Source organism: Bufo bufo, chromosome 4 (assembly GCF_905171765.1).
Source record: "Bufo bufo chromosome 4, aBufBuf1.1, whole genome shotgun sequence".
NCBI classification, from domain to species: Eukaryota; Metazoa; Chordata; class Amphibia; order Anura; family Bufonidae; genus Bufo; species Bufo bufo.
In genome coordinates, this window is record NC_053392.1 from 501364763 (window position 1) to 501388567 (window position 23805).

Sequence of the window (23805 nt, forward strand, 5' to 3'; positions counted from 1 at the left end):
GATCAGCAACCTCCGGCACGCCCGTTAGTTACTACAACTCCCAGAATGCTTAATTCACTTCTATGGGAGTTAGCAGAACAGCCAAGCACGTTTGCATGCTGGGATTTGTAGTTTCACATCAGCTGGAGTCCCGAGCGTTGCTGATCCCTTAACTAGAGTGTAATATAAAGCAGGACAAGGAACATGATGAAAGACGTGTACTAGCAAATGACCTTGTATCTGATGATCAAGTCAGACAGGAAAGAAAATTCCATTGACAAAGCATTTTATACAGTAGGTTACACTAACCAACTTGCTGTCATTTTCAGATTTTGTGTCCTGGTGATTACTGAGTCATGAAGCATCTGTGTCTTGTCTTTTCTGCTCTACCACAGAGTTCACAAGACGGCTCGAAGGAACCGATGACTAAGATGGCTATCCATCTCTTTCATAAAATTGGTAAATCCAATAATACTATCAGCACCCAATAATACATAGAACAGGTAGGTGACAGAATACTACGGTCCAAAGATACCAAAAATGGCCGCTTTTAGCTGCCTCCATTCATCCTAAAGCCTTAAAGGGGTTTTCCAGAATAACACAAATGCTCATGTAGTTTCCCACCTCGTGTACATCTTCCCTAGACTTTTTTTATTTGGACTCTCCTGACCCGTTTTCTCCACTCTGGTTTGTGTCCATCATGTATGCATCAGCAGTGATGGCCAGTTCGCAGTGTTCGCCAACGAACACATGCGGGCTGCCAATCTTAACTCACAAGTCCGGCGATGCACAGGTAAGCCCTTACCTGTGCCTGCGCCGCGAGCCGGTCTGAAACAAATGCGGTCACCGGGAGCAGGCAGTTCCGAGAGCAGCCGCCGGGAACTGCCTGCTCCTGGTGACCGCATTTGTTTCAGACCAGCTCCCGACACAGGTAAGGGCTTACCTGTGCATCGCCGGACTTGTGAGTTAAGATAGCAGCCCGCATGTGTTCGTTGGCGAACACTGCGAACTGGCCATCACTGTGCATCAGTTTCTGTTGCTGCATCCAACCAAACCCATGATGCACTGCTCCCTTCTCTGCCACACCGCCAGCCCCGGCCCTAACAACACTCAGCTAGCTTTTAGCTCCTCCCACCCAGCTATTTATATAGACACTCCCTTATCACTGCCCCTGTTGCAGCTTTGACACACCCATGGACATTACATCACAGGAAATTAGAAATAGAAGCATGGACATGGTCATGTGACCAGAATGGAAGACGAGAGCAATAAAGGAACAAGAAACACCAAAAAAATGATTATTTTAAAGGTTGTTGATGCAATCTGGAAAACCCCTTTAAGTGTTTGCTGTAACCAGATACAGCTGGACGTATTGACTTGTACATGTAGCTCTACAACTTTCACCAAATACATTGTGCTTTCTTTCTGGCTTCCTTCCATGATTTTTAGCCACAAATGAATATCATATGTTAGAGCTGTTTACTTGCAATTTCCTGGGATACGATACAGGTCATCTGTGATCTCTGCAATGGATACAATGGTGCCTAAAGGGATGACTGTGTGGTAACCTAGGACAACAACACTAAACATCTGTCTGATGATGTCACTTCATGGCCAAAAACAAACCGCACATGAGAGAGTAAAGAAGTGCAAAAAGTAAAGCTTGGAGGAAGCGGTGTAGAAAACAAAGAAACCATATAATCTCATCCAAAACTTTTATATATCTTACACATTGTTATCCTGAGTGGCTAGACATTGTTCTGGGAGGATGGAGTTCAGGCACCCAGAATCCTCATCAATCTCTGCACTGGGTAGTATACATACTTTGCTGTTGTCCGGCCTAGGAGCTGACAACCTCATTGCTCAGAAATGCCCCTTAAAGGTAAAAGAATAATAAAAAATCTGCAGTCTCCCAGAGTTACTGCCCATTCCGGTCCCAGCCGATCACTCGCTTCAGCGGTCACATGTGCATGAACAGCACATTACTGCTAGTGAGATGCCGTTCAAGCACATGTGACTGCTGAGGCCAGTGTCGTTAAGGCACATGTGACTGCTGAGGCCAGTGCCGTTAAGGCACATGTGACTGCTGAGGCCAGTGTCGTTAAGGCACATGTGACTGCTGAGGCCAGTGCCGTTAATGCACATGTGACTGCTGAGGCCAGTGCCGTTAATGCACATGTGACTGCTGAGGCCAGTGCCGTTAAGGCACATGTGACCGCTGAGGCCAGTGTCGTTAAGGCACATGTGACCGCTGAGGCCAGTGTTGTTAAGGCACATTTGACCGCTGAGGCCAGTGATTGACCATAGTGGTCAACGGACCAAGCCACTTCTGGTCTGGAATGGCGGGATTGCAGACAGGTGAGTGTGTTTTTTTTTTTTTAATGAGGCACATCTTCCAAACACTGGGGTTGTCGGCTCCTAGGACAATATCAAGATGGGATTTCAGTCTTTAAATGTGAATAAGGAATTCAACCACAAGATGTACTTAATGCCGCATAACATTTCTTTATTCATTGGACTTTATTTACACGAGAATTCGTTTCAATAATATACTGTAATGACAGTACTGGGGTAGACCAATTTTTAGAAGTCCTACTTACTTCCGCCACATCCGGTCTCCATTGGTCTCTGCACCTGGCCCCCTCTCTACAGACAGGAATTGCGCACTACTTAGGGGACATTCACATAACAGATTTTGACAAGAATCTGCTTGCGGCCGCACCCTTTCTGCCTCCCATTAAGCAGCGCTGAGGATAGCAGGACGAAGGCTTATAGCCACAGCTGCGCTGAGAAGGAACATGTCCATTTTCAGTGCAGTTGCAGTTAAAGAAGAACTCCCGCCAAAAATGTGTTATTCTCTGACCTGTTAGAAAGGTGCATGATGTAATCTGTAGTGAATATAATCTTCTTGCCAGTGTCTGTATTTGTGAGTTATAACCTCCCTTCTGATCCTCAGCTGTGTCATGTGACCAGCAATCAGACCTTCCAGATAACACAGCATCTTATGTGTGGACAGGCAGTCGGTTTATGTATTCCTATGGGGGCCTCACTCTCAGTCTCATAGGAATGAATAGAGACGTAACTGACTTCCTGTCCTGTGTCAGTTGGAGATCCGAGAGTTGGTCACATGACATCACTTTCGAGCAGGTCAGAGAATAAACATTTTGCCGGGAGTTCTACTTTAAGCCGTCGCTCCGCAATCCTCAGCACTGACTCCATTGAAATGAATGGGAAGCAGAAAGGACGCAGCTGCCGGCAGGTTTTCTGCAAAATTTCGTCACAGTTGTCTGCGCCAAAATTTCTGCTGTAAAATCCGTCGTGTGAACGTCCCTTTAGCCGCTCAACGTTGCAACTAGAGTTGAGCGAATCGACTTCGGATGAAACATCCGAAGTCGATTCGCATAAAATTTTGTTATAATACTGTATGGAGCAGGAGCTCTGTACAGTATTAGAATGTATTGGCTCCAATGAGCCGAAGTTATTACTTCACGAAGTCTCGCGAGACTTCACATAACTTCAGAAATTTATTTATACTGTAAAAAAAACATTTCCCAAGCTCGGGTTCGGTTCCGAAGTCGAATCGCTCCTCTCTAGTTACAACCAGTGACTGTGTGCTCATTTGGACCAGGAAGCAAAGACTAGCAGGACCTTCAGAACGGGAGCAGAGGGGGGTAAGAGGACGGAAGCAGCACTTCAGTATGACATATAAATTGACCTGACAACCCGTTTAACTACTCACTGAATGAACCCAGGTGACAGACCCCAGTATAATACCACCGCTATCAGAACTCTAGGTGAACTCCATGCCTCAGTTTCCTCATTGTTCTGCTGCTTGTAATAAATAGAAGGAATTCAGCAAATCTCCAAGAAAATCCAGAAACCACAGCAGGTGGTAATGGAAAACGACGAACCTACTCTGGCTTTTATAACAGGATTTTATTACCTGTGAATTAAAAAAATCTTCTGATGGAAAGTGACTCATATGCATCGTGTGGCCTGGACATGCTCAATAGAAAACGTGTCATCTCCAAAATCTGTTCATGTGACCCACAGGCGCTCGGCTTGTAACCTCCTGTATGTCCATAAATCGACCAGCACTGATTTTAATCCCCTGGAAGAAAACTGTGCAGATTTCCACTGAATGACTGCAAGCAGAGATCGTGGAAACCATTAGGGTCCTTTATCAAACTGGTGTTAAGTATAACTGGCTTAGTTACCCATAGCAACCATATTCCTCCTTTCATTTTGGACTGCTCCTTTGGAAAATGAAAGGTGGAATCTGGTTGCTATGGGCAACTAAGCCAGTTGATAAATGACCCCACATAAGTAGTTAATTACAGTTTCCAAGTCTTTTATATTGATGGCTTATCTTCAGGATTGGTCATCAATACCTAATCAGTGGGGATTCGACTCCTCAGCTATTTTTTTGTATCTCCAGCATCAGACATTGGCACTGGATATACACACTTCCATCTACTGCGCAGTAAAGCGGTGCTGCCAGTGACATGTATTGTTCTGCAGCAACCACCCCCGTCCACTACACAGTGGTGTAAGGTGGTGGAAAGGAAACCTGGCTTAGCTGCCCATAGCAACCAATCAGATTCCACCTTTCATTTTCAAAAGGAGCTCTGAAAAATGAAAGGTGGGACTTGATTGGTTGCTATGGGCAACTAAGCCAGTTCTACTTCACACCAGTTTTGATAAATCTCCCCCACTTAGTGGATAGAACTGTGCAGCTCTGGCTGCAGAAAAACAGCTGATTGGTGCTGGTGCTGGGAGTCAGATCCCTCTAATCAGATACTGGTGACCCATCCATTTTCCTTCACTGCTATAGGTCAACTTTAAAGGAAATCTGTCAGGAAATCAGGATAATTGCTGTTGAAGTAAAGCCATGGCCTGATAGCACTTAGTACCTTATTTCCAGATGTGCCTTTGTTTCAGAAATAGATGTCTTCTTTCCTCTGAAAATCCAGTTTATTTGGTATGCAAATGAGCCAGTAAAGTGAAGGGGCAGGGAAGGGGACGCGGTTACCGTGACTTGAAGCAAGGAGGCCGCTGCCCCCGTGACTGGAGAAGCGCGCCGGGCAGGGGATAAAACAACGTTTTCAGTACTTTTGCTGCATCTGCCTTCAGGATGAAAGGCATCATCAGAAGAAACCCACTGCGGCTTGGGATGGTTTTAGGAGGTGACAGGTTCCCTTTAAGGTGGGTTTAGACGCTCTGATGTACAGCCGATTGGTGGTAAGGAAGTGTTCCTTTCCGACAGTCGGCTGCTCGTTCAGTGAAGGAGACTGCTGCATTTACATGTGGTGATCACCTCTACAGTATGAGGACGAGGGATAACTATCGCGATCGCTCGTCCCCATACAGCTGCACTCTTTCAGGCAGAAGATAGCTGTTTGGACCACACGATCTGCTGCCCAGGAACGATGATTTATGAGCCTGCACGAACAGGATCACCCGATGACTCATTGACGGCACATCTACATGGGCAGATTGTCGTGAACAAGCATTGGCAGGAAGGTTAGTTCCCGATAATCTGCCCGGGCCATGTAAATCCACCTTACCGGTCCTTCTGGAATTAATACATTTGGAGATATTAGGACAAGGGATGAGCGAACTTGAGTTTTACAAATTCAAGTTTTCCTACAATTCTGATATGGATTCCGTTACCACAGGCCATAACAGAATTCTTTGACGGAATGCAGAACGGAATGCCTTTAAGAGGCATTCTGTTATAATAGAAATCGTTATGCAGGAGTCATAGAATTCCGTTATGGCTCGTGGTATCGGAATCCATATCGGAATTGTAATAAAACCCGAACATGTAAAACACTAGTTCGCTCATCTCTAATTAGGACAACTTCAAGGACTAAGTGGCACATTTATCAAGACAAGTGTTTTGGATGCCAGTCCTAATAATGGATCGCCTTTCTGTCTTACATTTAGACCATTTTCTACACCTGAGACAGGCATAGAAAATGATGAATGAGACAGGGCTTCCGGCCCGTCCCCTTCTCCACCCACGCTATGCCCCCTTTTTTAGACCTGGAGTGAGCGGGGACGAAGTTGCAAATTCTGCCACAACATTGCATGCAACAGAATCTACACCAGATAAACGCCACAAAAGTGGCGCATATCTGCTGTAAATGACCCCCAAAAGCGCTCTTCATAACAGATTCTCTTAAGAAAACCTTAAGCCGTTTTGCATGGAATACTTCTACCATGGATCGACCAAACACATCGAGCCAAGTGTTAACTGTGCCGTCTACATTGTGGATGTAATATGCTCTTTTCCATTACGTAAAGAACGGCTTTTAATAAATAATGATATTTCAATCGCTCCGAGTAGCGCCCACTAGGAAGGTAGACTGGAGAGCGCTCCTGCTTAGTACATCACTGTACGGCCAGGTTCTCACTCACTACTAAGTATCCTTATCAACTACAAGTATACAGAGTAAAAGCAATGCAAATGTGTATAAACTGCCGCTCCTTTCTCCTTTACATATTTTAATATAAAAACTTCTTACTCCACATACAGACTGAATAATATGTAACAAACTGGACGCATGAGGTGTGCAAGCGTTACCAGGACTGTGGATCTCACTCTTATCTTCCATGCCTGCCTGGTCAATATTTGCAGAGCTTTATATTACCATGTGTTACAAAGCAGAGCTGACAAATAGAGGAAAGATTCCCAAGCGCGCACTACGGGCAGAATGCTTATTCCGGTGAGTGACATAATACTGTGAGCTTTCCATAGTCACATTTTCATCAAGCAGAGAATTAAAAGAGCATTGCTGTCCTTCTACAGAAACAGCTCCATGGGATGAATCTGGGATTGAGAATGAGCTCCACGGAAGCAAATGGCTCCAAGCTGCAATACTGCATAAAACCTGTAGGCAGGTGTGGCACTGTTCCTGGGAATAAGCTTTTCTAACCCTGTACAACCTTTTTAATTCAATATACCTTTTTAGGACACTGTTTTTCTCTGTGCCATGCTGTCTGCGCCGCTCCCCTTTACTGCAATGGGAGTTACGGAAAAAGTGGAGACCACGACAACTCCTACCCCCAGCCGGCATTGGCACATGAAAGGCCGAGATGGGAATCACTCTTTAAATGTATACAGTTTCCAAAGGAGTCCCAAAAGCTGCACACAACTTAAAATCCCCACAATCTCAAATGGGCCAGTATAAATTTCAGAACTAGATTTTCTTGATATCCAAGATGTTTATGGTTAATTAAACCCATCATAAACCCAATCAGCATTAAAGGGGTTTACCAGGCTCCTATTTTGGTGACCTATCCTCAGGATCCAATACCCTGCATCCCTACCAATCAGCTGTTCCCCGCAGCCTCCGGCACTGGAACTAGCTTTTGAATGGAGCAAGAAGGACAACTCTATTCAAAGTGTAGTGGCCATGCTAGGTTACTGCAGCTTATCTCCCAATTAAAGGGAACCTGTCACCGGGATTTTGTGTATAGGGCTGAGGACATGGGTTGCTAGATCGCCACTACGTGAGATGAGTCCAGCATGAAGGAGCCCGGCACCGCCCCGCATCCTCAGAATCTCCTCCTTACTCCCTGACGTCAGAAAGCCAAAGCGCCGTAATCTCGCAATGCGCGAGCTATCGCATGTGCAGTGTCGTCATAGTGTTCATTCCCTGTGCTGGCATCCGCCTCAGGGAAGGAACTGCGCATGCGCTAGCTCGCGCATTGCGAGATTGCGGCGCTTTGGCTTTCTGACGTCGAGGAGCAAGGAGGAGATTCTGAGGATGTGGGGCGGTGCTGGGCTACTTCACGCTGGACTCATCTCACATATAGGACACATCTCAGGGTCATTTGCATATGGACCAAATCGTTTTTTTTTTACACAATAAAAGCACACAGAGCTATGGGGACTGGGTATTGCGGATGTGCTAGCGGCCATCTAGCAACCCATGTCCTCAGCTCTATACATCAAATCCCGGTGACAGGTTCCCTTTAAGTAAATGGAGGTTACAGTAGCTACAGTAACCCTGCATGGCCACTAAATTTTGAACAGAGCTGTGCTTCCTGTTCCATTAAAAATGCTAGTTCTGATGGTGGAGGATGCAGGGAACAGCTGATTGGTGGGGTGTCGGGCCCCCACTGAGCAGATATTGATGACCCCATATAGGAAAACCCAGGAGCCTGGAAAACCTCTTTAAGTTGAGATTGTACGTTTGGAAAATGCTGTCCAAACATGACTATTTCATCACCAAAAGTCTAATGTACATATATGTGGAAAGTCCAAATACCCTGGACTCTGTTGAAGGAAGAAGGAAGGGTTTGTTGAATTTAAACATCCTTTGTTACCTTGAGACTTAAAGGGTTTCTATCACTTCGTTTCACCTATTTAGCTTTCAGACACTAGCGATCCGCTAGTGTCTGCTCTATCTAACCATCCTAATATAAGAGCTTATTGTCCTGCCGTTTAGCTAAAAAAATAACTTATATAGATATGCAAATGAGCCTCTAGGTGCTATGGGGGCGTGATTAGCACCTAGAGGCTCCGTCTACCTTAACAAACTGCCGCCGCCCAGCGCGTCCCTCCAGCCCGCCCATCTCCTCCGGAATGCGATGCTCCTCGTATTCGGCGCATGCGCAGTGAATGTCTGATCGCTTCCCTGCTCAGACATCTCCACTGCACCTGCGCCGATGACGTCATAGCGCTCCGAGGAACAGGCGCAGTGGAGATGTCTGAGCAGGGAAGCGATCAGACATTCACTGCGCATGCGCAGAACAGAGACGCGCACGGAGAGGATCGCTTCAGCTGGAGATGGGCGGGCTGGAGGGACGCGCTGGGCGGCGGCAGTTTGTTAAGGTAGACGGAGCCTCTAGGTGCTAATCACGCCCCCATAGCACCTAGAGGCTCATTTGCATATCTATATAAGTTATTTTTTTAGCTAAACGGCAGGACAATAAGCTCTTATATTAGGATGGTTAGATAGAGCAGACACTAGCAGATCGCTAGTGTCTGAAAGCTAAATAGGTGAAACGAAGTGATAGAAACCCTTTAAGCTGCTGCCTATGACTGAAATAAATAGGAACATACTCTAATGTTCATTCGGATAACAGCTATTCCTCCCTACTCCCCACCTCTGGCGTCTTATCTCCCTTGAGAACAAAATTATTGGATGTTGAAATTCAACAAGACCATTCTTTCCCTCAACATCATTTGTTGCAGAGTGTTGGGAGGCCGCCATACACATAAGAAAGTTGGCCATCTCCCTGAAATTGGCAGGTTCTGCTGACCTTTCTCTTATGTGTAGGAGGATATTTAGCGTGTATTAGGAGAGATAGCCCTCTCATGTATGGCCGCCTACATCCTATTGGTTCCTTCTGACAAATCTGTTTTTTGAAAATATATATATTTTTTAAAGGTGCATTCACTTTATCCGACAACATGTACATTAAAATAACATTAGCATTGAAATTTTTTAGTTATATAGGGTACTATAGGGTACTTACACAATCTCATCATTTTGGAACTCCAGTCGTCCACATGTATCTTCAAAGTCTTCGCCACCACCTCTTGCTGTGCCCTCAACAGTTTTGTAGGGAACAATTACAGTTCCTCGAGCTCCAGAGGTTCTCAGAACTTTCACTTCCATGATGCCAACACTCTCACTTACATGGGTATTTGGCTCCTCAAAGGTAAAGATACCAGCATGATCATCATCAAAGATGGTAACTGTTGTTGTTGAGGGTGATCCAAGACATGCAAGTGATGTTACGTGATTGGACTCGAAATTTACGTCTGTGGTTTCAGAGTTAACTCGTATGTTGCTAAGATGGACCAGAAAGTTTTCATCTTCTTCAAAGATGTCGTCATCAATAATGCCAACCTTAATCTCTTTTTGTGTCTCACCGGGCTTGAACACAACCATTCCTTCTGTAAATTCATAATCAGATCCAGCATTTGCTGTGCCATCTTCTGTTCTGAAGTCCACGAACACTGTGTTGGTTAAATCACCGCCCCGGCGAACAATTGTTAGTGCCACTGTTCCACAGTTCTCTAGGCACTGGTAAGTTGCTTGCTCAAAGTAAATCTTGCTGACTGGATCATTTTCTACAATGTCATTATTAACCTCATGCATACTGACAGCTTTCCTTGCTTGATCTGCTGCATGCCTTTTTAAAATATTGCCAGCACCAGTCATCAAACGTGTAGCTTGGATGCGGTAAAATGCTCTGCTTTTTTGCTGCTGGCTTAAAACTTGATAGTTAGCCAGCTCAATCAACTGCTCCATTTCTTTCTCAGGGTGTTTTTGTTTCAGTTCCTTCAAAATCCGAGCCATTTCTCTTCTTGCTTCCTCATCATCTTGGTCCTTTTCATCAATTTGAAGATTTAAAGAGCCATCAATAAAGTTTTCTGTGTGAGAGTTCAGAGCCTTACCATCCATCTCAATATCACCTTTGGAGGATGGTCTATCTCCTTCTGTTTCAATGATCATTCCCCTCTGCTTTCCAGCCCGGTATCTCTTATAGACATATTTGTAAAACAGCAACCTTCTGTCTGCGACCCAGGCAAACAAAACACAGATAGGAAAGAAGAAAAAAGTGAGTAAACCTTCCCAGACTTCTACAATACCAGGTGAAATAACAGACAAGATCATATACAGCCAAGTGTAGGCAAATATGCTCCAGGCTGCGGTGACAAAGAAGACTCGAAGATGCTTAATCCTCCTGACTTCTCCATCAGGTACCACATAGACGCAAAGAGCAATAATGATGAACATATTGAAAGCAGCACTGCCCACAATTGTGCTGGGACCAAGGTCTCCAGCCTGAAAGTTGTGGCCGCATACTTCAATCACAGAAAGAAGAATTTCAGGAGCAGACGAACCAAGAGCCATAAGGGTCAAGTTGGACACAGTCTCATTCCATATCCTCACTGTTGTCTTTGTAGTTTCACCATTTGGTTTCTTGATAGTTATCTCTTTCTCTTGAGATGTGATTACTTCAATGGAGGACATGAAACGATCAGCTATGATCGATACACCTAGGAACATGTAGACCATAGCCACAAAATAGACCGTAGCTCTTGCAATTTTATCACCATAGGATGGGTTCTGTGGCTCCCAGATAGGTAAAATGACCCCTTCTTTACAATAATAGGTACCAGTGCAAGGATCTTTAGTGTAATTTTCAGGAGAAGGGGTGGTTTGACCATATATAGTTCCCACATGGCACAACAGAGGCACAAAAACAAGTAGATAAAATCCAGGAGAGAAGATCGATATTTTCCTTGTTCCCAACATGATAATGGCTAAATGTGGCAAACTTCCAAACGCCTAGCAATCTGAAATGACAAGAAGAAATAGTGTGTTAAGTTTCTTCATTACTGACATATTAAAGGACTCAAAACCACAAATAATTAGCTTTTATACAACCTAGCATATAATAAAATGAGCATAAAATTGCTAATAAGCTTTCATCTTAAAGGGGTCATTTCATGATGACAACCCCTTCTTAAATAGATGCTAGCTTCTCTACCTCCTGGTGATCAGATGTTATTTTGGGAGGAAAAATTGTAATGTGTGCACTGGTCAGGTTCACCAAAGAAGTAGCCACGGTTGCAAAATAAGCCTCAGTTCTGACTCACAGAAAAGAAAATGGGATCTTTCGAATAGCAACCTCCAAGTATGGCAACAGGTCCACATGCTCCTATTAGCCCAAAAAGCACAATGACATGTTATAATAAAAGTTATTAAAGAATAATGTAGACTCATTATTATGTATCTACTAGGGATGTCCCGATACCATTTTTTTAAGACTGAGTACGAGTACCGATACTTTTATTTAAGTACTCACCGATACCAATTACCAATACTTATTTTAACAATAAAATACACACACATGTATTTTCTGACCACTGACCAACCAAAAGGCCCAAAAACAGAACTATAACATTCCAAGGAGACGTTATACTGTATGGGGGCAGCCACAAGGAGACGGTATACTGTATGGGGGCAGCTACAAGGAGACGGTATACTGTATGGGGGCAGCTACAAGGAGACGTTACACTGTATGGGGGCAGCCACAAGGAGACATTATACTGTATGGGGGCAGCCACAAGGAGACGTTACACTGTATCGGGGCAGCCACAAGGAGCTGTTATACTGTATGGGGCAGCCACAAGGAGACGTTATACTGTATGGAGGCAGCCACAAGGAGACGTTATACTGTATGGGGGCAGCCACAAGGAGCTGTTATACTGTATGGGGCAGCCACAAGGAGACGTTATACTGTATGGGGGCAGCCACAAGGAGACGTTATACTGTATGGGGGCAGCCACAAGGAGACGTTATACTGTATGGGGGCAGCCACAAGGAGACGTTATACTGTATGGGGGCAGCCACAAGGAGACGTTATACTGTATGGGGGCAGCCACAAGGAGCTGTTATACTGTATGGGGCAGCCACAAGGAGACGTTATACTGTATGGGGGCAGCCACAAGGAGACGTTATACTGTATGGGGGCAGCCACAAGGAGACGTTATACTGTATGGGGCAGCCACAAGGAGACGTTATACTGTATGGAGGCAGCCACAAGGAGACGTTATACTGTATGGGGGCCACAAGGAGACGTTACACTGTATGGGGGCAGCCACAAGGAGACGTTATACTGTATGGGGGCAGCCACAAGGAGACGTTATACTGTATGGGGGCAGCCACAAGGAGACGATATACTGTATGGGGGCAGCCACAAGGAGACGTTATACTGTATGGGGGGAAGCTACAAGGAGACATTATACTGTATGGGGGCAGCCACAAGGAGATGTTATACTGTATGGGGGCAGCCACAAGGAGACGTTATACTGTATGAGGGCAGCCACAAGGAGACGTTATACTGTATGGGGGCAGCCACAAGGAGACGTTACACTGTATGGGGGCAGCCACAAGGAGACGTTATACTGTATGGGGGCAGCCACAAGGAGACGTTATACTGTATGGGGGCAGCCACAAGGAGACGTTACACTGTATGAGGCAGCCACAAGGAGACGTTATACTGTATGGGGGCAGCCACAAGGAGACGTTATACTGTATGGGGCAGCCACAAGGAGACGTTATACTGTATGGGGGCAGCCACAAGGAGACGTTATACTGTATGGGGGGCCACAAGGAGACGTTATACTGTATGGGGGCAGCCACAAGGAGACGTTATACTGTATGAGGACAGCCACAAGGAGACGTTATACTGTATGGGGGCAGCCACAAGGAGACGTTATACTGTATGGGGGCAGCCACAAGGAGACGTTACACTGTATGGGGGCAGCCACAAGGAGACGTTATACTGTATGGGGGCAGCCACAAGGAGACGTTATACTGTATGGGGGCAGCCACAAGGAGACGTTATACTGTATGGGGGCAGCCACAAGGAGACGTTATACTGTATGGGGGCAGCCACAAGGAGACGTTACACTGTATGGGGGCAGCTACAAGGAGACGTTATACTGTATGGGGGCGGCCACAAGGAGACGTTATACTGTATGGGGGCAGCCACAAGGAGACGTTATACTGTATGGGGGCAGCCACAAGGAGACGTTACACTGTATGGGGGCAGCCACAAGGAGACGTTATACTGTATGGGGGCAGCCACAAGGAGACGTTACACTGTATGAGGCAGCCACAAGGAGACGTTATACTGTATGGGGGCAGCCACAAGGAGACGTTATACTGTATGGGGGCAGCCACAAGGAGACGTTATACTGTATGGGGCAGCCACAAGGAGACGTTATACTGTATGGGGGCAGCCACAAGGAGACGATATACTGTATGGGGGGCCACAAGGAGACGTTATACTGTATGGGGGCAGCCACAAGGAGTCGGCTCTCAAGTGAACCGAAGGTCAGGAGGGACTCGCTCCTGGAAAACACAGCTCTGCTGCAGTGAATGCAGTGGAGCAGACTGTGATGTAATTACAATGTATAGTTATTGCAGGGACTCAGAGAATTGTCTGAGAGTTTATTAGTTAAAAGAATCGAATGAGTCAGAGACTGTGTCACCGAGTCCCTGCCAGGCTTCCTGCTCCGCTACATGCACCCTGTACACACACAGCTCCACTACATGCTATGCTAATAATGCCCCCCCTTCCCCCCGGACGGACTTACAGGGTCAAGGAGCCGCAGAGCAGGAAGCCCGGCAGGGACTCGGTGACACAGTCTGACTCATAACTAATAAACTGTCAGACGATTCTCTGAGTCCCTGCACTACGCTCCCTGTGCTGTGAGTCAGTGCTGGTTGCCTGATTGGTTGGAGGGCGGGGAGGGGCGGGGCTAGCTTTCACTGTAGGCTCCTATTACACTGCCTGCTGCTGCCTCTGAAGCTGTATTTGCTGTGCGAGATGCAGGGGCCGCGGACGGACACATAGAAGCGGCGCACAGGTATCGGCAGTGGTATCGGGGACATTTGCACGAGTACATGTACTCGTGCAAATGTCCGGTATCGGTCCCGATACCGATACTGGTATCGGTATCGGGACATCCCTAGTATCTACTGTACTCAAGGGGTGAACGCTCCAGCTGTCTCTTTCTACCCCTCAGAGACACGCTTTCTGTATACAAATGGCCCCTCGATACTTGGTGACTGGGTCAGGAGAAGGCATGGAGAGGCGAGCATTGCTTTGTGCATGAGACCTAAATTAAAGTTATAAACAGCACAGTAATATGCCATACTGAAATATAATACACAATTATTTTACTCAACTAATTCATGAATTATGAAAAAACCTTGCCAAGTTACAGTCTAATTTTTAATAAATTAAGAGTTACAAATTATATTACACTAATCGAGAGCAAACTGAGAATAGAAACGTTCTCTAGCATTTCCCTCTGTGTACTCACCATCATAAAAATTATCAAGCTATCAAACACAATTAAGTTTTGTGGTTAGGGAAGACTTTACTGTTAGACAATGAGCTTGTACCACTTTCAGGATTAAAAGGGATGTATCACACTTGTTCTACAGGGTGGGCCATTTATATGGATACACCTTAATAAAATGGGAATGGTTGGTGATATTAACTTCCTGTTTGTGGCACATTAGTATATGTGAGGGGGGAAACTTTTCAAGATGGGTGGTGACCATGGCGGCCATTTTGAAGTCGGCCATTTTGAATCCAACTTCTGTTTTTTCAATAGAAAGAGGGTCATTTGACACATCAAACTTATTGGGAATTTCACAAGAAAAACAATGGTGTGCTTGGTTTTAACGTAACTTTATTCTTTCATGAGTTATTTACAAGTTTCTGACCACTTGGATTGTCAATGCAACCCTTTTCTCCCACTCTTCACACACTGATAGCAACACCGCAGGAGAAATGCTAGCACAGGCTTCCAGTATCAGTAGTTTCAGGTGCTGCACATCTCGTATCATCTGAAGGCAATCGTCTATGCTGTGAAGATACAAGATGTGCAGCATCTTGTATCATATCAGTGTTTTTTTTTTTATTATTTTAGATGCTGGTCTTAATAAAGGCCCATCGCTGATGGTGGTGCAGGCCTCTCCATAACTTCGGCGCATCCAGCACCAGTTCTAAATGTAAGACAGCTTCTGAGCTGTCTTACATTTAGATCATTTTCTACACCTAAAACAGGCATAGAAAATGGTAAATGAGACGGGCCTGTTCCCTTCCCAACCCACAATTTTAGACCTGGAGTGAGCGGTGGAAAGTCGCAGATACCAATGTGGTATAGAGAGCCTTGAGCTGAGAAGAGCACGGGCTCAAGCAGAAGCCCGCGCCGATCAGCTAAAACCTGGCAGACCACATCAGTACAGGGCACAGGTTACCGATGTGCTGTGCCAGAATTAGCTTGGGGGGGAGTGCAGGCCGGACAGTGATCTTTGCAGAAATCCATACACGGTACGGTGCTGACAAGCCAGTGCTGTACGGGAAAGAAATCATGAACTTTGGTTACCTTTTTAAGTTGCAAAATAGCATAATTCATTAATAAAGTATATAACAAAAACTATTTTGGGGCTATTTAGAAGAGTTTAAAAGCAACTTGTATAAAAGTTTAGTTACTCTTTAAAATTGCAGGATAACCCCTTTAATATAGTATACTGTAAAAAAAAAATGGCCTGTATGTTACTTGATATTATGGTCACAGCCATGCGGTGACTTCATAGCACAAGGAAAAGACACAGGACAGATGAGTGAGCCAACGGGGAATTAATGATTTCCACACTGGTAGCCTGCAAAAATGCTGTCAGATCTATTCTTCAAACACGGAGACAGGCTTGTGGAAGCAGTAATAAAGGTGGGCTGAAAGGGCAGCAGTTTTGTAATCTGAAAACCCATCACGTAATGAATGAGGCCGGGCGCACGTCTCACTCCCTGCCTCACCTATAGAATGACATACACGGTAATTACTACTGCGCCACCTCCCGCTCCTCCCATTGCTTACAGCCAGATGTCAGGATTGCTAAGATTTTACAATATCTGGAATTTTTTCCGAGTGATCTCTTGTTACTATTAGAATCTATTTTGAGATTTCGAGTCACCACAAAGAGTCGCCGCAAACACATTTATTTCAGCTAAAGCACGGGCAAAGCTTTTAACCACATTCTGCGACAATTTAGAAATGTTTACCGTATATAATTCGAGATACCTTTAATGCGCTCGCTGATGCATACCCATAGCCTAGGCAGCAGGCCAAGTCCCTGAAGGCGAGCAATGCACACATTTCACAAAGCCTGTCAGGTGTGCTGCCTATAAAGTATATACAGTAATTTATTTTATTTTCCATTAAGCAGGTCCTGAAACAGGAAAGGTCTTGAAAGCAGACATGTCATGTTAGGCAGATTTTAAATTTTTTTTATGCTTGCCTGGTACCTGCAGACCAAGCTTCCACGTTATATGCTGCCATCAATTACATTTGACTAACAGTCACGAGAATCCTAGGGTTTCTTGTCAAGGGATAAAGTAAAAAATATATTTGTACCATGCTAGCCAGTAAATATAAGATTAAAAATTGAGATTTCTCAGTGATTGATAACTTTTCATCTATATATATAAAGAAGGACGTATATATGTATGTACACTGAACAAAAATATAAACGCAACACTTTCGGTTTTGCTCCCATTTTGCATGAGCTGAACTCAAAGATCTGAAACATTTTCTATATACACAAAAGACCCATTAATCTCAAATATTGTTCACAAATCTGTCTAAATCTGTGTTAGTGAGGACTTCTCCTTTACCGAGATAATCCATCCCACCTCACAGGTGTGGCATCTCAAGGTGCTGATAAGACAGCATGAATATTGCACAGGTGTGCCTTAGACTGCCACAATAAAAGTCCACTCTGAAATGAGCAGTTTGATCACACAGCACAATGCCACAGATGTCGCAGTGTTTGAGGGAGCGTGTAATTGGCATGCTGACTGCAGGAATGTCTACCAGAGCAGTTGTCCGTGCAATGAATGTTCATTTCTCTACCATAAGGTGCCTCCAAAGGCGTTTCAGAGAATTTGGCAGTACATCCATCCGGCCTCACAACTGCAGACCACGTGTAATCACACCAGCCCAGGACCTCCACATCCAGCATGTTCACCTCCATGATCATCTGAAACAAGCCACCCGGACAGCTGCAGCAACAATCAGTTTGCATAACCAAAGAATTTCTGCACAAACTGTCAGAAACCATCTCAGGGAAGCTCATGTGCATGTTCTTCGTCCTCATCGGGGTCTGGACCTGACAGAAATTCGTCGTCGTAACCGTCTTGATTGGGCAAATGCTCACGTTCGATTGAGTCTGGCACGTTGGAGAGGCGTTCTGTTCACGGATGAGTCCCGGTTTTCACTGTTCAGGGCAGATGGCAGACAGCGTGTGTGGCGTCGTGTGGGTGAGCGGTTTGTTGACGTCAACGTTGTGGATCGAGTGGCCCATGGTGGCAGTGGGGTTATGGTATGGGCAGGCGTATGTTATGGACAACGAACACAGGTGCATTTTATTGATGGCATTTTGAATGCACAGAGATACCGTGATGAGATCCTGAGGCCCATTGTTGTGCCATTCATCCACGACCATCACCTCATGTTGTAGCATGATAAGGCACGGCCCCATATTGCAAGGATCTGTACACAATTCCTGGAAGCTGAAAACATCCCAGTTCTTGCATGGCCAGCATACTCACCGGACATGTCACTCATTGAGCATGTTTGGGATGCTCTGGATACGACAGTGTGTTCCAGTTCCTGCCAATATTCTGCAACTTCGCACAGTTATTAATGAGGAGTGGACCAACATTCCACAGGCCACAATCAACAACCTGATCAACTCTATGCAACAGAGATGTGCTGCACTGTTTGAGGCAAATGGTGGCCACACCAGATACTGACTGGTTTTCTGACCCCTGCCCAGTAAAGCAAAACTGTGCACATTTCAGAGTGGTATTTATTGTGGGCAGTCTAAGGCACACCTGTGCAATATTCATGCTTGATATGCCACACCTATGAGGTGGGATGGATTATCTCGGCAAAGGAGAAGTGCTCACTAACACAGATTTAGACAGATTTGTGAACAATATTTGAGAGTAATGGGTCTTTTCTGTATGTAGAAAATGTTTCAGATCTTTGAGTTCAGCTCATGCAAAATGGGCGCAAAACCAAATATGTTGCGTTTATATTTTTGTTCAGTGTATATATGTATGTATGTATGTTCCGCCATCACTCAAAAACGCAACCATCAATTTCAACGAAACTTGGAATACACATCCCTTGCTACCTGGAAAGAAATCTTTTGGGGGGTCACAGCTCTCTAGCACGCACTGTTCCTGAGATATTCCCAAAAAATGACCTGCATTAGCCAATACAAGCCTCCAAGTCTTTCTCTTCATATCCCAACTGCCATACACACGGTCACATGTCCCTTATCAGCCAATAGAAGCTTGCAGGCCCTTAGTCTCCACATACGCACAGTTTTACTCCAGGTTTCCATAACAACCGAGACATTTTTCTTCACTGCTGTAGGTCAGCTTTAAAGGAGCAGGTAGTTGTGGGTGACACTGTTAAGGGAGCGGAGTGCTGTGGAGGTCACAGTTCAGGGGGCAGGTAGGGTGGCCATTCAGGCCACCCTCAAAAAACGGACTTAAAACACCGCCCCCAGGTCCGCTAAGCCACGCCCCTAATCTGTGTAGGCCACACCCCCTTCCACTTCGCCGCCAACAGGGATTGAAAAAATGAAGGAAAAATTAACTTCTGACAGCTGCAGGGGTGGGAGGGAGGGTGACTTTCTCCCTACAGCTCAAGCTCAGACAACACAGTGCTGCTGTCTGAGAGTGAGCTGTTCAAAAGGACATCCCTGCGTGAGATATTCCCAAAAAATGCATTAGCCAATAGAAACCTGGTCACATGACCCTTATCAGCCAATAGAAGCTCGCATGCCCTTAGTCTCCACATACACACAGTTTTACACCAGGTTTCCATAACAATCCAGCCATTTAGGTCAGCTTTAGGCTAGGGCTACACAACGACATGTGTCGCGCGACAATAAGTCACACGACACATAGGGCGCAACTACACTGCTACATGTGTCGCACAACATTGATGCTGTACCAATGTAGCGCAACAATTTTTATAATGATAGTCTATGGTGTTGCACTAAGACATGTGACATGCTGCGACTGCAACGCGACAGTCACAGAAAAATCCATCTTGAATGGATTTTCTGCAACTGTCGTGTCGCAGTCGCAGCATGTCACATGTCGCAATGCGACACCATAGCCTATCATTATAAAAATAGTTGAGACAAAATGTTGCACGACACGTCGTCGTGTAGCCCTAGCATTAAAGGGGCAGGGCGCTGTGGAGGTCACTGTTAAAGGGGTGGGCACTGTGGAGGTCACTGTTAAAGAGGCATTCACTATGGATGTTACTGTTAAGGGGCAAGCCACTGTGGAGGTCACTGTTAAAGGGGCGGACACTGTGGAGGTCACTGTTAAGGGGGCAGGGGCCACTATTAAAGGGGCAACTGCTGTGGAGGTCAGTAGGGTACTGTGAGGTCACTGTTAAGGCAGCAGGGTACTGTGGAGGTCACTGTTAAGGGGGCGGGCCCCTGAGGAGGTCAATGTCAAGGGAGTGGGGTGCTGTGAAACTCACTGTTAAAGGGCAGGCTGCTGTTAAGGTCAAAGTTAAGGGGTTGGGCTGCTGTGCAGGTCCCATTTTAAAGTGGCGGGGCACTGTGGGGGGGGGGGGGGGTCAGTGTTAAGGGGTGGGAGACTGTGGAGTTCACTGTTATGGGGGATACTGTCGATATCTTTTAACGACACACACAAACATTAAACAAAATAGATGAAATATACCCATGCAAAGCCGGGTCCTTCGGCTAGTGGCTAACTAAAAAGATGATGACACAATGGCAAGCTTTCAAAGCTACTTAGTGCCTTTTAAGACAGTATCTGAAAATTCACATATTTTTACACCAAAGTAAATAGGAATAATGAGGTAGATGAGCCAGATACCTCCAGAACACAATTGACCTATTAAATAAACTGTCTGCAATAGGTCCCCTTCCAGAGGGAACTATCCTGGCTACCATGGATGTCAAATTTTTATATTCCAATATTCCGCATCAGGATGGATTAAAAGCCTGAGAAGTTTTTATGAAAAATAAAGGAATTGCAATTGAATCTGTCGTGGAACTTACAAAATTCATCCTCACCCATAATTACTTTTCATTTGGTGAAAGCACATACCAGTTCGGCAATAAGAAGCAACATGGCACCACAATATGCAAATCTGTTCATGGCCAAGCTTAAAAGTGACTTCCTGTCTTCCTTCCCCAGCAAATCTTTGGCCTATTATTGGTAAATTGATGACATCATAATCATCTGGACTGAATCTGAGCAACTAAAAACATTCCATAAACACTTCAATCATTTACATCCCACAATCAATTTAACACTCAACTACTCCTTTACTGACTTAAACTTTTTAGACACCAAGATACAGAATAAAATAGGAACAACTATTTACCAGAAACCAACTGGCTGCCCAACATACCTTAGATGGGACAGTTTCCACCCCAAAAACGAAAAACTCCATCATCTACAGTCAAGCTATCAAATACAACTGCATATGTTCAAACTCTACAGACAGGGATGAACACCTTGGAAACCTCAAAAAGACAACTACAGTGGAAAACCAAATACTACAAAAAGATGACAATCTGACCCCCCACTCCCATTCTATAGACAGCCCCTTAATCTCAAAAGTATCAGAATCTCACTGTAGTCTGCAACAACAACAGGAACATTCCCTTACAAACAGAATAAATGTAAACCCTGTCCATACATAATGACCACTAACAAAGTACAGATTCTCAATACACATCAGAACTACAAGATCTCAGGTACTTTCACTTACACCACATTAAATGTGGTCTATTTGATTGTATGTACCAAATGGCCTACTGGGGGTCTCTATGTCGGTGCAACTAGGGTTGCACCGGGTATCAAATTATCGATACCCAATTAATACTTTTGTACCGGTATCGTTTCAATTTACATTTACCGATACTAGGCTGTGCTACTGCACAGCCTAGTATCAGAGAACATGGCGTGCGCTGCTCTTCTCCTCAGCAGCACAGGGGAGAAGGAGAGAGTTTCTCCTCCCCACTGTGCCTCCTCTGCCACCAATAAGGAGAGAGAGGGGCGGAGGAGATGAGGGACCGTGGCTACTACGCCACCAATGACTTTAATACTGGCGTGGGGTGCGCACTGCGCCACCAATGAAGATAACTAACGTTTAATACAGATACAGGAGGAAGGTGCCGGCGGCAGAATCACATAGCCGACACCCAACCTCTATGACAGGGCACTGCGATCCGCAGCAGTTAACCCCTCAGGAGCCGAACTTGAGGGGTTAACTGCCGCGGATCACAGCGCCTTGTCATAGAGGTCGGGTTCGGCTATGTGATTTTGCCGCCGGCACCCGCCTCTTGTATTTGCATTAAACGTTAGTTATCTTCATTGGTGGTGCAGTGCCCCTCCCCCCAACCCCAGTATTAAAAACATTGGTGGCGCAGTGCGCCCCCTCCCCGGTATTAAAAACATTGGTGGCAGTGGCCACAGGATCCCATCCCCTCCTCTTCATTGGTTGCGTAGTGGTAGCTTCTGATCGGAGCCCCAGCAATGTAATCGCGGGGCTTCGATCGGTTACCATGGCAGCCAGGACGCTACTGAGGCCCTGGCTGCCATGGTAATCTCCCTGCTGCTGTGTGCACAAAGCACAGGGCAGCAGGGACAGTGTGAAGTCCTATTCACCCTATTAGAGCTCTATTAGGGTGAATAGGACAAGGGATTAAAAGATCCCAGGTTCTAGCCTCTAAGGGGGCTAATAGTTATTAAATAAAAAGTTTTAAAAAAAAGTTTAAAAAAACAAACACCAAAATATTAAGTTTAAATCACCCCCTTTCCCAATTTTACATATAAAATATATAAACAATAAATAAATAAACATATTACATATCGCCACGTCCAAAAAAGTCCAAACTATTAAAATAAAATAAAATATCTCCTATGCGATGAACGCCGTAAAATAAAATTTTTTAATAAAAACCGCGTGGTTCGCCATTTTTTTGTCACCTTGATCCCCCAAAAAATAGGATCGGACAGTTTGATCATGGGCCGGACGTGCCATAAAATATGTAATGCACGTGGCTTTTTTCGGTGTCTCACTTTTTTCGTGTGGTATCGAATGGTATCGAGTATCGCAATACTTTTTTCTAGCATCAAAATCGAATCAAAATTTTGGTATCATGACAACCATAGGCGCAACCCGTCAAAAACAAAAATGATCTCTCATCACCACACAATAAAAGAAGAAAGAAAATAACTGCCTGTACTGAAACACTTTTGCAGCCACAACATCATAGACATTAAAGTATTGATATTAAAAAGGAATTTCAAATCTCAGAAGGACAGGAGAATCTGGGAATACAAGCTCACGACAATCTTTGACACACTCAGATCAGGAATGAATGTGTCTCTTGGATTTATGTGCTTCTACATCTTTTAAGGAATGTTCCCCTCAGACCTCTTGGGTTCATCACATTCATAGACTGGATATCTATAAGAGGACAATAAAACATTTCTTATCCTTAATACTTATCTGTAATTATTACAACAATTTATTGCTACAACAGTTTGTTTCCTCCTCCACTCATATTGATCTGCTTAACATCACTGGTCTCATCTACCACATTATTCCTATGTACTTTGGTGTATAAATATGTGAATCTTCGGATACTGTCTGAGAAAGAGGCCCAAGTAGCCTCAAAAACTTGCAATTGTGTCATCAATTTTTAGAGTTGGCCATTAAACGGTATCAACCACTGATAAATTTAATTTTTTTTTATCTGTCAAGTGATAAATTAATGAATTGAAATGATTAAGAGTTTTCCATTTTCACTAATAAAGTCTGTTCTCCTATCAAGTCCAAGTAATTAAAGGGGTTGTCCAAGATTGGCACATGACAGCTGAGGACAGGAAGTGGCTGCAGCAGTCAAGTAAACAATGAACGGCAGGTAACTGCTGCAGGTCCAGCGGGGATCGGAGCACAGTTGTCTGGAGAAGTGGCATGGGAATGGGGAAAGGTGAAGGGGTGTTTTTCCTACATTTCATATAGCCCCCTACACTTTTTTTAAAATGAAAAAGACAACCCCTCAAGAATGGAGCTTGAATGCTGGTGCTCAGGTCTATATTATGGTACTGTACTCTCCTAGAAAAGTACTGGGGAACACGTGCATAATAAGGCACATGACCATGTGTGCTCACAAATCCAGGAGAAAAAATGTG

At 44.9% G+C, this 23805-nt stretch overlaps 1 protein-coding gene across 9 annotated transcripts in view; it reads right to left on the reverse strand.

Annotated features, from left to right (window-relative positions):
* The window catches only part of SLC8A1 (solute carrier family 8 member A1), a 518651-nt gene that overhangs the window by 330919 nt on the left and 163927 nt on the right, over nucleotides 1-23805 (reverse strand). For all 9 annotated transcript variants that reach the window (XM_040429629.1, XM_040429627.1, XM_040429625.1 and 6 more), the window contains exon 2: nucleotides 9472-11305. In XM_040429629.1, coding sequence (XP_040285563.1) covers nucleotides 9472-11264 — 1793 coding nt within the window. In that variant the 5' untranslated portion in view covers nucleotides 11265-11305. The remainder of the gene's footprint in view (nucleotides 1-9471; nucleotides 11306-23805) is intronic.